The 15,000-nt window shown below is 49.3% G+C and overlaps 1 protein-coding gene across 5 annotated transcripts in view; it reads left to right on the top strand.

Annotated features, from left to right (window-relative positions):
- Positions 1 to 15,000, top strand: part of sbf1 (SET binding factor 1) — a 54,960-nt gene that overhangs the window by 30,996 nt on the left and 8,964 nt on the right. For all 5 annotated transcript variants that reach the window (XM_082511288.1, XM_082511291.1, XM_082511289.1 and 2 more), the window contains 19 exons: positions 154 to 259; positions 735 to 867; positions 957 to 1,065; positions 2,678 to 2,791; positions 5,719 to 5,796; positions 5,975 to 6,088; positions 6,967 to 7,095; positions 8,833 to 8,931; positions 9,024 to 9,231; positions 9,469 to 9,581; positions 9,683 to 9,832; positions 10,240 to 10,308; positions 10,404 to 10,565; positions 10,661 to 10,926; positions 11,282 to 11,454; positions 11,543 to 11,616; positions 12,355 to 12,547; positions 12,618 to 12,745; positions 12,831 to 13,006. In XM_082511288.1, coding sequence (XP_082367414.1) covers positions 154 to 259; positions 735 to 867; positions 957 to 1,065; positions 2,678 to 2,791; positions 5,719 to 5,796; positions 5,975 to 6,088; positions 6,967 to 7,095; positions 8,833 to 8,931; positions 9,024 to 9,231; positions 9,469 to 9,581; positions 9,683 to 9,832; positions 10,240 to 10,308; positions 10,404 to 10,565; positions 10,661 to 10,926; positions 11,282 to 11,454; positions 11,543 to 11,616; positions 12,355 to 12,547; positions 12,618 to 12,745; positions 12,831 to 13,006 — 2,594 coding nt within the window. The remainder of the gene's footprint in view (positions 1 to 153; positions 260 to 734; positions 868 to 956; positions 1,066 to 2,677; positions 2,792 to 5,718; positions 5,797 to 5,974; positions 6,089 to 6,966; positions 7,096 to 8,832; positions 8,932 to 9,023; positions 9,232 to 9,468; positions 9,582 to 9,682; positions 9,833 to 10,239; positions 10,309 to 10,403; positions 10,566 to 10,660; positions 10,927 to 11,281; positions 11,455 to 11,542; positions 11,617 to 12,354; positions 12,548 to 12,617; positions 12,746 to 12,830; positions 13,007 to 15,000) is intronic.

Here is a 15,000-nt window from a genome sequence, read left to right as displayed (position 1 = left end):
TTCTCCATCTCTGTCTCTGAATCACTCCGCTCTGTGGACATACACAGTTGTGATTAAACCACGCCGCCAAACCCCGACTCTGACCACCACCATTAATCTGCCGTTTTCACACCCGCTTTCAAATCCTTCTTTTCTCTCCTCTCTTATGTTTAGCGGACTATAACATTAGGTGCTGGCGACCGGCAAGTCATCCAGACTCCGATCAACGAGTCTCTTCCTGTCAGTGGCAGCAGTGTGGCCCAGCTCTTCAGACAGCTCGGTACGAGCACATATGAAAATTACTGCTCTGTTACTTCGTGAGCAATGTCACCTCATGTGAGATGCATGTAAACAATACTGTGCGTGATCTTTGTGATAAAACGTGTCTGCTACAGGCCGGGGAAGACCCGTGGCTTCATTTTCTGTCAGTGTTAAACACAAACTCTCCATGTTAGACCTTTTTATCCTCTTTGCTCTGCATGAAGAACATGGATATCTCCATAAGCATCTCACACATGGCTGTGGCCACGACCTGCTGCTCAGACCTTCTGTTTCTGAGAGCCAGCCAATCAGAGGATAGTTTGCTTACAGTTTTACACTTTTAGTGTTCAAAGAATAAATGCAGGTTGATTCTGCAGTTTAAAAGACATGAGAACCTTCAACCCTATCAAATATGATGAAACTTCAAATCACCAATATTTCTGTGCGTGCATGCAGCAGGTGAGGTGGATGACACGTCCTCTGTCCTCCCTCAGGTATCGCCAATGTTCTCTGTCTGTTCTGCGCCGCCCTGACGGAGCATAAAATCCTGTTCCTGTCCAGCAGCTACCAGAGACTAACGGACGCCTGCCGGGCACTGCTGGCCATCATGTTTCCTCTCAAATACAGGTATGTCCCACTCCTGTTGATGAAGCCACAGTGTAGACACTGCTGAGTGCAGGACGTGTGTAAAGTCTCTTGTTGTTGTGTTTTCTCAGCTTCACTTACATTCCCATCCTACCTGGAAAACTCCTCGAGGTCCTGAGCACCCCCACGCCCTTCATCATTGGTGTCAATTCCTTCTTCCGCTCTGAGACTCAAGAGCTGGTGGGTCCTCACTGTTTGCAGCTTAGTGAATATGAGGCTACACGAGGTAGTTTTCATCAGTGCGACAGCAAAGAGCAGTGTCAGCAATGGTAAGGCTGAACCTGTGTCTTAAAGCTTTGCTGAGGAAAGAACCCAGACAGGAGTGTTGTCGTGTGTCATCGACCTGACGGAGCTTTCCTTTAACAACCACCAGCTGTACAGAGGGAGGCGGGGCTTATCTTGAGCATTGGAATAGTCGAGCATTTTATTTAAAAAATGTACTTGGATATCCTTTAACGTGTTGATGTTTTGTGAGCTTATATATGATTAAAGTGACATCAGCAGTATTTGGAAGTGTGTCGGCAGGGAGCGCTGTCCGGGGACAGGAAGCGCGTGTTCTAAAAAGACGGAGCTGTCTTTGAGGGGACGATGAACGAACGCTTGCTTGGGTTTGGCTAAAGCTGCTGTCCTTGTGATTTGGGCCTTTTAATGATTTCTGTAGGTGAAGTTATTGAACAGTGTTCTTGATAAAGCAAGAAATGTGTGCACACGTGTGACTCCACACAGCGTCTCTTAGTGAGTTCCACCTGAACCAGATGCTGTTGATGGCCAGTGCAGGCTTTCACACAAGGCACCCACAGACACTAGTGGGAACTAGTTTAATGCTGAGTGGAGAGGGACCAGAGTAAACGTTCGATGAGTGTAAACGTCTGATCACAGCTGTGGAGCTTCAGCGCTGACACCAGAAAGCTTTTGTTTTTAAGGCGGACGTCACGTGTCTGTGATGACTGCTCGCCACGACACACGTGTCTAAAGGAGGTTTGTGAGCTGCGTTCGCCACTGTAAACATTTTGTGTACGACAGTTATCAAACAGCTGTGGAAGGGAAATGAACACGAGAGCAGGTTAGCGACACACAGCCATCTGTGCCAACCCGGCGCTGTATCAGCACTGAAACAATCACACATCCCTGCACAGTGCACTCTACACACAGCTGCTGCAGGCTGGGGTAGATGTGTGATATCGTAGTGTTTAGAGGACAAAGGGCGCGTTTCATAGTTTCACACAGTCACACAGGGACAGCTTTCTCTGTGAAATGCACGTCAATAAGAAAAGCTCTGACGCGGCTCGTAGCTGTGAGTCGTGTGAGCTCGTACTGACCCGCGGATCCGTCTTTAAGCTGCTGCCATCCAGCTGTTTGCTACCTGCTAACCTTGGTAGATGCATCGCTTTGTCACGTAGTCGTCTTTGTAAACTCGGCCGAGACACATCAGCGTCCAGGACAGTAGTTGGTGATTCAGTGTCACGATCGAGGAAACCAGGTTGAGGCCTGATGATGGCGTTAGCGGGACTCATCACGTGTGGCTGCGTGCTGCCCCATCACAACCTTTAGCTACAGGGGGCTGTGTTTTCTACCTTTATTGCTGTAAGAGCAGTGGTTGTGTGTCACTGATATGTGACTGTGCGCTCTGTGGTTTGATCGACTGGGTCATGTAACGAGCAGCTGCTCAGAGGCCACTGTGTTTGTCTTCCACTTGATCTAATCAGCTCCTGTTTCACTTCTTATCAGCACTCCCTGAAGCACAGATGTTAATCGTGTGCGTGTGCGTGTGTGTGTGTGCGTGCGTGTGCAGCTGGACGTGATCATTGCCGACCTGGATGGAGGCACAGTTACCATCCCCGAGTGCGTCCACATCTCCCTGCTGCCTGAACCTCTGCTCCAGCAGACCCAGACGGCACTCTCCATGGTAAGAGCTGCAGCTTAAACACACCCAAAGCCACAATGCACACGATTACTGGGAAGTCTCAGTAGCATCACGTGGGTGGTTTCTACCACCAGACTTCCCAGTGCTCTTTATGGGATTAGGTGCCAGTAACATGTTCAGGAAGTGCTTCTCTTTCCTAGTATTGACTTCAGCTGAAAGGAATAAGCGGTTTTGTCCAGTGCTCCAGTCCCTGTGTAAAAAGCCCTGATAGACTCCAAGCAGTCGTCTCTGACTGCAATGTTATTGAAGTAAAAACATGTAAATACAAGCAGGGATGCATTGAAAGCATTTAAGGCGGGACTTTATCATTAATCACGTCTGAAATACTGCACAGCAGTGTGTTCTTGTTGGGCTTGACTGGGGTGGAGATCATTTCCAAGTATGATTTTTTTTTTTTTATACCTGCCAAAAAAGTCAGATACATTTAAGAAGTGCCGAGTGTGTCGTCACCTTAACTGTGGAAATGCAGCCTTAGTGCTGAGTTATCTGATAAATGCACAACCACAGAGGTCGGTTTGTACTGAGGCACAGCGCTGCAGTCCTTTGCTTATTACTACATTTGAATGGTTATGTCACTGATAGGATTTCCCCTTTTTTAAGCCCCGCTGCTTGGATGCAGCGCGCTCACCAACCAAACACTGTTCTTGTGTTCTTATCAAGCTGTTCTTCACCTCCTTCCAGCACTGCAGCACCTGCCCTTTCTGAGAAACACTTTTTATAAATGCCTCCAGCTTCCTTATTATTGATAAAGGCCCAATACATCGATTTTTCTTCCTGCTTCCTTTGTCAGCTCTGTTTGCTTTGTGCAAATCTCATAACAATGGAGATGATACAGCAAAGCTGTTCATGCTCGTAACCATATCAGCTGTGAGTAAATCGGTTTGAGCTACAGGAAGTGATACCCAGTTTATGAGCAGTTTACTGGATATGCAGTCATTTTACAGTCTCAGCCATGAGTAAAGTGTAGTGAGAAATAATATGTAAACACAAAGTGTTGCTCACGCGCCGTCTGATACAGTTATACAGCGGTCATATAATACTCACAGCCCTTTGCTTTTCATGCTTTGTCCTTTTCCTGCACATGAAACATGGACAAACTTTGTAACTCGTTGACAGTGAAGCTGAGAGTGAAACACAGATGTGCAGATATCACGGAGGCCTGAGCTGCTGCTGCTGTCCCTGTGCAGCACATGTCACATCAACATAACTGGAACCTGATTTGTTCCACAGGATAAACAGAAGCGCATGCTTGAATACGAAGTCAAAGGTAAAAGGACCTCAGTAGTGGTCCTGGTCTGCTGTATTTAAACACAGTTTTGTGTTTGAACATGTTCCATTTCTGGATAAACGATCTTGTGTTTCCCCAGTTAGAGTTTCGTCCTGTCGAAACATTTAGATCAACAGTAGTTTTCTTTTATCGAGTGATGACAAGTCAAACTAAACACTCACATGTCTGCCAGATAAACTCTGTTCTGCCTTTTAGATAATGTCTCTTGGAGTAAACGACTGAGCTTCTGTGTGCACGGAGACAAAGGGTAGAGGGTGTTTATTTGGAGGAGGGTGCTTTGCATTTTCAGCGCAGACATGCAGCCTGGTATTTGAACTTGTCAGGCTCTTCCCACGGACACTCACAGTACGGTTTCTTTTTAGACACTCATCAACAGTAACGTGAGAGAGGAGTGCCGAACGATTTTAATCGTTGTCTGTTTCAGTGCTGAGAGCTTACACTGCAGTAAGGATGCTAATACTGAGATGCACAAGTGCAGCGCTGGTAGGTGTGTTGTGGAGTAACCTGTTAGACCGTGTGCTGCTTTAGAAAACGTCAGCTAAGATGAAGAGCTACAGAACGCTTGTGTGTCCTGAAGAGTGTTTTTAGCCTGCACTGTGCTGCACTGCCATGATCCAAACTCTTAGTTGTGGTTGCATGTTGCAGCTGGATTCATCGTAAATTCCCCTGATTGTGGGACGTACCTCAGACTTGGATAAACAGGAATGCCTCGTACATAAACGAGCAGTTATCTGTATCTGATCCTCAAGTGCTATACAGACAATACAATATAAATAAATGCAGTAAGGGAGTCCTCTTCCTTACAGTCGTGTTGGGTTCAGTTTGGTCTTATGTGCTCACTGTCTCAGTCTACATCGATGAGCCACAGATGTTATTGCAGCAGCATCATTCGACAGCTCTGTGCCCTCCAGAGAGACACTGAACTTGGCCCTGCTGACTTAGGCCACATACCAAAGACGTCAGGGCTCAAAGGAATGGATCGATTTAATAGAAAAATAATTTATTTTGAAAGTTTTGTTTTTGTCACTGCGCCGTTCTGTGTGCTTCATGACTCTTAACCCTGAGACTGCTGTGGTGCTAACGCTGCTCTGATAGTTCACTGGGTTATAGGCCTCAGCTGGCAGAGCGATGAAAACAGATCCAACTCTGACACACAAAGTCCAGGCACAGCAGATATCTGCCACACTGACAGCCCTGCGTGTGAAGCTGATCTGGGACTCGTCTGTTCAGTTGTCCCTCAGTGTGCTGCTGCTCCAGGAACCACGCTGATGCTGGAGACGGTTGGATAGCAACCCTAAACCAGGGCTTAGCTGCTCAGCTGTCCTTACACTTAGCCAGATGAATTTGTTCTGAGCCTAAAAGCTGTAACCAAGGATGATGTGTGTCTGCACACTCTGCCACTGACTTACTCTTCTTCTGAGCTTTCCCAGATGTTGTTCACATCTGACAGGAAACTTTGCACCTGTGTAGTAAATGTGCTTTAACCACGTAGTCTAGTGAATACAAGCTCAGAGCTCCATCACTCTGAAAACGGTGAGTTTGTGCTGTTGTCCGTATCAGCAGGAATCAGCAGCAGAGACTTGTGGTCAGCAGTGATGGACTTTGTTTTCTGTTCCTGCAGGTTTTGGATCCGGAGCTGGAAGTTGCCGATCATGCATTCCCCCCACAGTCCACGCAACCCTCTGCTCTCAAAATCCAGGCAAGGAGTAAACTCATGTAGTGATTCATACGCTGTAATTACACAACACCAGCATTAGTGTTTTTGTCTTATATCGATGGCATAAGAGGTGGTGGAGGTCATAAACTCTGGCAGGTTCAGGCTTCCAGACTCTTTCAGTTCCTCTGTGTGACAGTCGTCTTTACTGTGTGCGTTTCAGGACAAGGAGATCCGAGCGGTCTTTCTGTGGCTGTTCGCTCGGCTCTTCCAGGGCTATCGCTGGTGTTTACATATCATCCGCATTCACCCAGAGCCTGTGATTCGCTTCCATAAGGTACAGGAATGTCCTGGCACAGCACACCGCTGTTAATGTGCATCCAAGGAAACAAAGAACAACAACAACAATCTTTATTTATAGAGCACATTTAAAAGCCAAGGGCATGCCAAAGTGCTTTACATAAAAGAATAAAACAATTAACACTATAACATCAGAGTCATATAAGTGTGGAATTATGTTCACAGGTAAAAACCACTAATAAGAGTAAACTATAGCACATAGCTATAGCAAAGTAAAGCTGTACCATCAAACACAGTGATAGAGAACATAGACAACGCAAGACAAACAGAAAAATTAATAGAATAACTCACTGCAAACAAGGCCAGGATTTAACTGGTAGAAAAAGCAAGTTCAAACAGATATGTTTTAAGCCGTGATTTAAAAGATTGAATAGAGTCAGATGCCCGGATGCCAATCGGGAGATTGTTCCACAGCTCAGGTGCAGCTAGAGCAAACGCTCGATCACCTCTAGACTTCAAACGAGATCTGGGCTGAACCAACAATAACTGTGAGGAAGATCTTGAAGCCCTCGCAGGAGCATATGAGTTTAAGAGTTCCTTAAGATAGCTTGGTCCTGTGTTATTAGTAATTTTAAAAGTAAGCAACAGAATTTTAAATTGAATACGAAATTTCACAGGCAACCAGTGCAGATCAGCAAGGACGGGAGTGATGTGAGCAAACTTCTTAGTTTTAGTTAGAATGCGTGCAGCGGCATTCTGGACTGTCTGTAATCTATGTAGAAGGGTAGAGTGGAGACCAAAATAAAGTGAATTACAATAATCTAGCCTTGACGTTACAAAGGCATGGATGAGCTTTTCCAGGTCATTGTGTGGTCAAAGAGTCTTGATGGGATTGCTGCTAACGTTTTTCCACAGGCTGCCTTCCTGGGCCAGAGGGCGCTGTCAGAGGACGACTTCCTCACCAAGGTGTTAGACGGCATGGCGTTCGCCGGCTTTGTGTCGGAGAGAGGTCCCCCCTACAGAGCCACCGACCTGTTTGATGACGTGAGTCTTTCAACACAAACATCTACCCGTTCGCTCCTGTTTGTGCGATCGCAGAGCACAGTAGTTCATGACAGCTACGAGTGGAAAAACGTGTTAAGCTGACATGTCAGCACATGTTTGAGTCTCCTCTGGGAAGAAGCAATCAGCCAGGAGGCCGTGCAGCATGTGGCTCCCAGGACTTACCTGTGTGGAGGCAGCTGATAGGTCGATTTGAAAGGATTTCCCCCCAATAACAATGTTGTTGTTAAACATGTTTACATTACTGACGGTGCTCAGACAACATTCTGGGACATGGTGGGCCACGAAGGATACGCCGACCCATCCTTCAAATCTGCTTCTTCTTCTTCTTCTGCTTCTTCTGCTTCTTCTTCTTCTGCTTCTTCTTCTTCTTCTTCTTCTTCTTCTTCTGCTTCTTCTTCTTCTTCTTCTTCTTCTTCTGCTTCTTCTTCTTCTGCTTCTTCTTCTTCTTCTTCCAGCTTGTACATGCAGTGCTACCACCTTCTGTTTCAGTCTGTTACTACACTCTTAAATTTCAGGATCTTACAAAGCTTCAAACGACGCATCGGCTATTTTGATAGTCGACGTAATCGTGACTAGTCAACAAGTGTGGCTCAGGCGGTAGAGCAGATCAGCTACTGACTGGAAGGTTGGTGGTTCGATGCTTGGCTTCCCCAGTCTGCCAAGTATCCTCGGGCAAGAAACTAACCCCCCGCTGCCCTCTAATGAGTCCAGCGGAGTGTGAATGCTTAGATTGCACTTAAGTATAGAAGGAAGTGCTTGTATGAGTGGGTGTGAATGTTGTATAGAGGGCTTTGAGCACTCCGGGAGAGTAGAGACGCGCTGTATAAGAATCAGTGCATTTACCATGAACAGCTGTCACACAAACCTTTACTGACGTAACTGAAAACGTTCCAACCTGGTGCACCGATGACACGATTAGGGCTGCTCGATTATGGCAAAAATGATAATCACGATTATTTTCACTGAAATTGAGATCTCGATTATTTGACGATATTTATTTAACCCTTACGACCTACCATAGAACCAAGTCCGCCAGAGCTTATATTATATTTTTACTGAATTTGGAGATACACCAATTTTTATATACTGCAGAAAAAATGAAAAACAATCCTATGATGCAAATTTGCAAAGAAAACAGCAGGTGCATCAAAATAAACTATTTCCAGCAGTGAAGTTTGAGTTCTAAGCATCCCAGCAACTATTCAGAAAAGTCAAACATGACTTATAAAAACACCAGTATAGGCTTTTAAGGCCTACAAGTAAAAAAAACTACATTTTCCGCGAAAATGACGTCACTTCCAGTTTCGGACAGGAAACGGCGGACATGCGATCGTTCGCGCTGACGTCTGTTTCACTGTGGGAAGTGTTACCAACAGCTGATGGGATCGGCAAAGCGTGTTTCTGGAATATTATGTTTTTGTTCCTGCAAGCGCTTTTTATGCAGTTTTTGCAAAGCTATATGTGGAAGGAAACCGTGACCGAGGACAAGCTGATGGCATCAGATGTAAGTACAACTCCTCCGGTTTCATATGCAAAAACAATTATTGCGCTAGCTTACAAGGTTCAGGTTCTACAGGGATTTAAAAATAGTTACACAACACGGAGCGTAAAATTTGATTAATTGAGCAGCCCTAGACACGATCGTTGGTCACTGAGCACAGTGTGGCTCAGATACGGAAGAAAGCTACTAACATCACTGCTGTCCTCTTTCTACAGCTGGTAGCAAACCAGGTGGAGCGGATACGACAAGAGGAGGCCTGTCCGCACAAAGTCATGAACCATGCCAAGGAGGTTGCAGAGCAGCTCTTCAAAAATGTGCGTTTCATCGATTGAACTTTCTTACGGTTTCTGTTTGTCGCCATTCCTCCGTTCTTCCTTCAACGATCGCCGTCTTTCTGTTTTCTCAGGAGAATCCCTACCCCGCTGTGGCCATGCACAAAATCCAGCGACCGTCAGAAAACAGTCAGAACAACGCACAGAATCGGGCGCCGTTCCCCATGCTGGACGACGTAGCGGTGCAGCTGTTCATCGATCACGCTGCTGCCAAGCTCAAGACCGCACCTCCCGCCGTCAAGCCGGAGCTCAAGAGCATGGTGCCATCTGGGCCGCCGCTGGGTGAGCTGTTCTTAGCATGCACGTGACCCGACTGCAAACTCATATCGGCCGAAGCCTCAGTGTGGTGAAACTGTAACGTGAGGTTAACTGAAGGCGGCCAACACCCGCTCTGAGTTGGCGCTGACCCTGCTTACGTGCATCTTAAACTTCCTGTGTTAACCTCATACAGTCTGACAGTGCGTGCGTAGGAGGCGTAGCTTCTGTGCTGTGGCGAGTCTGACGCCCTTTGCTCCACAGGAGATATCGTGGACAGGAACGGCAACGTGATGGCGAACAGCGCTCGCAGGCTGGAGGTGGTCAGGAACTGCATCACGTACATTTTTGAGAACAAAATGCTGGAGGCCAAGAAGGTAAAGACGCGTGTGTGTCTGTGACGCACTCACAAACTTTGTTCGGTCTGCAGGCTGTTTTTGTGTGTTGATCGTGGTCGTTTGTCACGTCGTCTGTGCAGCTGATGCCAGCGGTGCTGCGGGCGTTGAAGGGTCGGGCAGCTCGCGTGTGTTTGACTCAGGAGCTCAATCAACATGTCCTGCAGAACCGAGCTGTGCTGGATGACCAGCAGTTTGACTACATTGTGCGCATGATGAACTGCACCTTACAGGTGAGCCGGCACACAAGGGGCCTGATAGTGTCGAAGCACACCACGAGGACGTGCCTGTGGGCGTCACAAAACAAGCCGCTGAACGGCATTATGGGAAGTGTTCAGAGTGTGACCCATACTGACATCAGGTGGCAGCTTTGACTTCCTGTAGAATGGATTCAGCCTCGTCAGAGTGACAGTAACAGCTGTGTTACTGTTGTTCACTCGTCAGGTTTCCACAGCTGCAGCTCGCCGACCTGGCTGTTGCCAGAGCAGATGCTCTTAAACACGAGCCGCTTCTTCTGTTGGAGGTGTATACAGGCTGATCACATGTCATAGAAGTCTTTGCAGGTCAAGCGTGAAGCCTCACACACGTCTCTGTGCTTCGTTGTTTTGGAGCTCAGTGCTTTCCTGCTCTTTCTGTTCAGGACTGTTCACACATGGATGAACACGGGATCGCGGCGGCGCTTCTTCCCCTGGTCACAGCCTTCTGCAGAGTGAGTGCATCCTTCCTAAAATGAGAGTTCGCCCACACTGTACAGCTTGAGGTGTTACTGAGCCTGTGATTGGACGTCTGTGTTCTGTCTGACAGAAACTGGGAGCAGGCGTCACCCAGTTTGCCTACAGCTGTGTGCAGGAGCACATGGTGTGGACCAACATGCAGTTCTGGGAGGCCATGTTCTACAGCGACGTGCAGAACCACATCCGACACCTGTACCTGGAGACGGAGGACGGAGGGCAGCACAACAACTCGGTGAGCAGAGCGCCCGCATGTCCCATGCTCCGCACACGTGATTAAAAGTTCACCGTCTAACTGACGGAGCTTTGTCCATCCCGATGTGTTCTCAGGAACAGCACGTCGCCTCGGGCAACAGAAGGGAAATCGGCGCCCTGGAGCTGGCGTCAGAGCAGAGCCGGCTGTGGCCGACGCTCAGCAAAGAAATGCAGATGGAGCGCGTGCAGAAGGAGGAGAGCACGGTATTCAGCCAGGCCATCCACTACGCCAACAGGATGAGCTACCTGCTGCTCCCGCTGGACACCAGCAAGAACCGGCTGCTGCGGAGCTCCGGCCTCGGAGACGTGGAGAGCGTCAGCAACAGCTACGTCACAAACAGGTAGGAGCGCCCGTCTGCCCACAGAGGGCGCGCCCACAGTACAAACAAGTCTTTAGAAACATGTTTTTATCTTCACACAATCCAGCTAAGCATGTCTTAGTGTCATCAAACACTGTCACACTCAAAGCGGCTGATTGGCTGAGACATAAAATGTCTGTTTTTGTCACATTCACTTTGTGTTTAGTAAGACAGGCTTTTATTGTGAAATCCCAACATCTGTCTTTAAAACAGAGACCGTTCCTTTTATTCTGTGACCAGCACGCGCATCGCCCATGAGTGTGGAGTTATTGTTTACATCGAGTTGTTCGATCAGCTGGGGCTTCGTCCGTGCTCAGAGCGTGTGTTTGTGTTGCAGCATTGCAGGCAGCATGGCGGAAAGCTACGACACGGAGAGCGGCTTCGAAGACGCAGAGAGCTCAGACGTGGCCAACTCTGTGGTGCGCTTCATTAACCGCTTTGTCGATAAAGTGTGCAACGAGAGCGGCGTGACCAACGAGCACCTCAAAGCTCTCCACGCCATGATACCAGGTATGGACGAATCGCCGCGTCTGCCTCATGTCAGCCACACGCATGAAGCACTCGAGCCTCACGCTGTCTCTGCACTCTCACTCTGCAGATATCGTTCAAATGCACATCGAGACGTTGGAAGCAGTCCACAGGGAGAGTAAGAGACTGCCTCCCATCCAAAAGGTAACCAATTCATGTTTTTACATCCCACTGGACAAAGGCCATGCAGAACCCCAACCAGCCCCGCCCACTCCCCTCTTCACCAATCCCTTCAGCTCAGGCTCAAAGCGCCACGGCAGGTACGTCTGTCAGCTGCAGACAGAAGCGTGTGACTCGCAGCACGCCGGAGCTGTGCATGTGGGGTGTGCAGTCTGCTATCTGAGGCCGGAGCGGCTCTCCCAGGGCCTTCAGAGCTGCGTGCCTTCCATCTGAAGGGTGCTGTTCATGATGGGCGGCTGTATGTGAGCTTGATCCAGGAAGGGCGCCCTCCATCTCTGCCCTGCTCTCGCAGCATGCAGGGTCAGGCGAATAACAGCTGAACTTGTGGCTCAGGGTGGCAACACGCTACCAAAGCTGTAATTGATTTCCGCTCTTTAGAAACCTCCCAGGCCTCGCCGGAGGACAGGAAGTGATGTAAGGGTCTAGAGGAAAAAGCCAGCTTCTTATTTGCTCTTGTTCAGCAGTCGGCCCACTGAGACCATCGCTGCACATTGTGACATGTTTCTCTGTGTGTCTGTGGGCTCATGCACTGGTGCAGGTTGCCCTCAGCACGGGTGTGAAAGCATGCAACGGTTGCAGTGGTTCTTTAACAAAGTGTGTTCCTGTGACTAAGATAAGCGCATGTAGTTTTAGATGTCTGTCGGCCATGTTTGGCTGTGATGTCGTAGCACGGGGTCATCTCTGTCGCTCTCTGTCTTTCAGCCCAAGCTGCTGAGGCCGACTCTGTTGCCTGGCGAGGAGCTGGTGATGGAAGGCATGCGTGTTCACCTAATCCCCGATGGGCGCGAGGAGGCCACGGGGCTAATGGGAGGTCCGCCTCTACTGCCAGCGGAGGGCGCCATCTTCCTTACCACGTACCGGCTCATCTTCAAGGGCACGCCCACCGATCCACTGGGTAAGAGGAATTTTGGCTGCAGCTCTGTCGATTGTCCCGTTCTGTCGCTGACCGCGGTGTCCTCCTGCAGTTGGAGAGCAGGCAGTCACTCGCTCCTTCCCCGTCGCCTCCCTGACAAAGGAGAAGAGGATATCGGTCTCGTTAACGATGGACCAGTTTGTCCAGGAGGGGCTCCAGCTGCGGTCCTGCACCTTCCAGGTACCTTCCTCAGAATCACGCCGATCAGCTCTCAGCCAAACTAGAACTGGCGCTCTGACCTCGTGTTGTCTCTGTCTCTGTGTAGCTTATGAAGATTGCCTTTGATGAGGAGGTGGCGTCCGATCTGGCGGAAGTTTTCAGGAAGCATTTGCACAAACTGCGTTACCCTCAGCATGTGCAGGGCACCTTCGCCTTCACTGTGGGTCAGAGTGGCAAAATGGTGGTGGAGCACAAGACGAAGGACAAGAACCAGTCGCTCAAGTAAGTGTGGAGGGACTGAAGCTGACGCTGTGAATAGAAGGAGAGCGCCATCAGTCGTGTTAGATCACTGACCCGTCACTGTGGGTGGGCCAGCAGGTGACACAGCTGTAACATCAGGAGCGTCAGTGCTGAGACGTTCAGGTTTACCTCGAGCTCCTGAATGTTCATGCAGGACCTCGGATACAGTTGATGCGTTCCATTTGCACCAGGAACGCCCCCTCAGCCCCGCCCACCCTGACATCACAGTCCACACTGGGTTTAGAAAGCTTTCTGTCTCTGCTGGTCTGTGGGCACAAGCTCCCTGAGCTTTCATTGGTCTCTTATTTAAAGTCTCAGTAAGCTTTCAGTGACACACACAGACACACACACGCACACAGACACACGCACAGACACACGCACAGACACACACAGACACACACACAGACACACACACACGCACACAGACACACACACGCACACAGACACACACACGCACACAGACACACACACGCACACACACAGACACACACACGCACACACACAGACACACACACAGACAGACACACAGACACAGACACACGCACACAGACACACACACAGACACACACACACACAGACACACACACACGCACACAGACACACGCACAGACACACGCACACACAGACACACACACAGACACGCACAGACACACGCACAGACACACGCACACACACAGACACACACACAGACACACACACACAGACAGACACAGACACACACACAGACACACACACACAGACAGACACACACACAGACACAGACACACACACAGACACACGCACACACACAGACAGACACACAGACACAGACACACGCACACACACAGACAGACACACAGACAGACACACACACACAGACAGACACACACACACAGACACACACACACAGACAGACACACACACAGACACAGACACACGCACACACAGACACACACACAGACAGACACACAGACACAGACACACGCACACACACAGACACACACACAGACAGACACACACACAGACACAGACACACGCACACACAGACACGCACACAGACAGACACACACACAGACACACGCACACACAGACACGCACACAGACAGACACACACACAGACACACGCACACACACAGACACGCACACAGACACACACACACAGACACACACAGACACAGACACGCACACAGACACAGACAGACACACACACAGACAGACAGACAGACACACACACAGACACACAGACACGCACACAGACAGAAACACACACAGACACACACACAGACACACACACAGACACAGACACGCACACAGACACACACACACAGACGCACACAGACAGACACGCACACAGACAGACACGCACACAGACAGACACACACACAGACAGACAGACACACACACACACAGACACGCACACACACAGACACGCACACAGACACAGACACGCACAGACACACAGACACGCACACAGACACACACACACAGACGCACACACACACAGACACACACACACACACAGACACACACACAGACACACAGACAGACACGCACACAGACACGCACACACACAGACACACGCACACAGACACGCACACACACAGACACACAGACACGCACACAGACAGACACACAGACACACAGACAGACACGCACACAGACACACACACAGACACACAGACAGACACGCACACAGACACGCACACACACAGACACACGCACACAGACACGCACACACACAGACACACAGACACGCACACAGACAGACACACAGACACACAGACAGACACACACACAGACACGCACACACACAGACACACGCACACAGACACGCACACACACACACACACAGACACGCACACAGACAGACACACAGACACACAGACAGACACGCACACAGACACGCACACACACAGACACACGCACACAGACACGCACACACACAGACACACAGACACGCACACAGACAGACACACACACACAGACAGACACACACA

This window comes from Aulonocara stuartgranti, assembly GCF_965226115.1.
Source record: "Aulonocara stuartgranti genome assembly, chromosome: 17".
In the NCBI taxonomy this organism is placed as follows: Eukaryota; Metazoa; Chordata; class Actinopteri; order Cichliformes; family Cichlidae; genus Aulonocara; species Aulonocara stuartgranti.
Note: the sequence above shows the minus strand (reverse complement) of the source record. Positions and strands in the feature narration are given on the sequence as shown.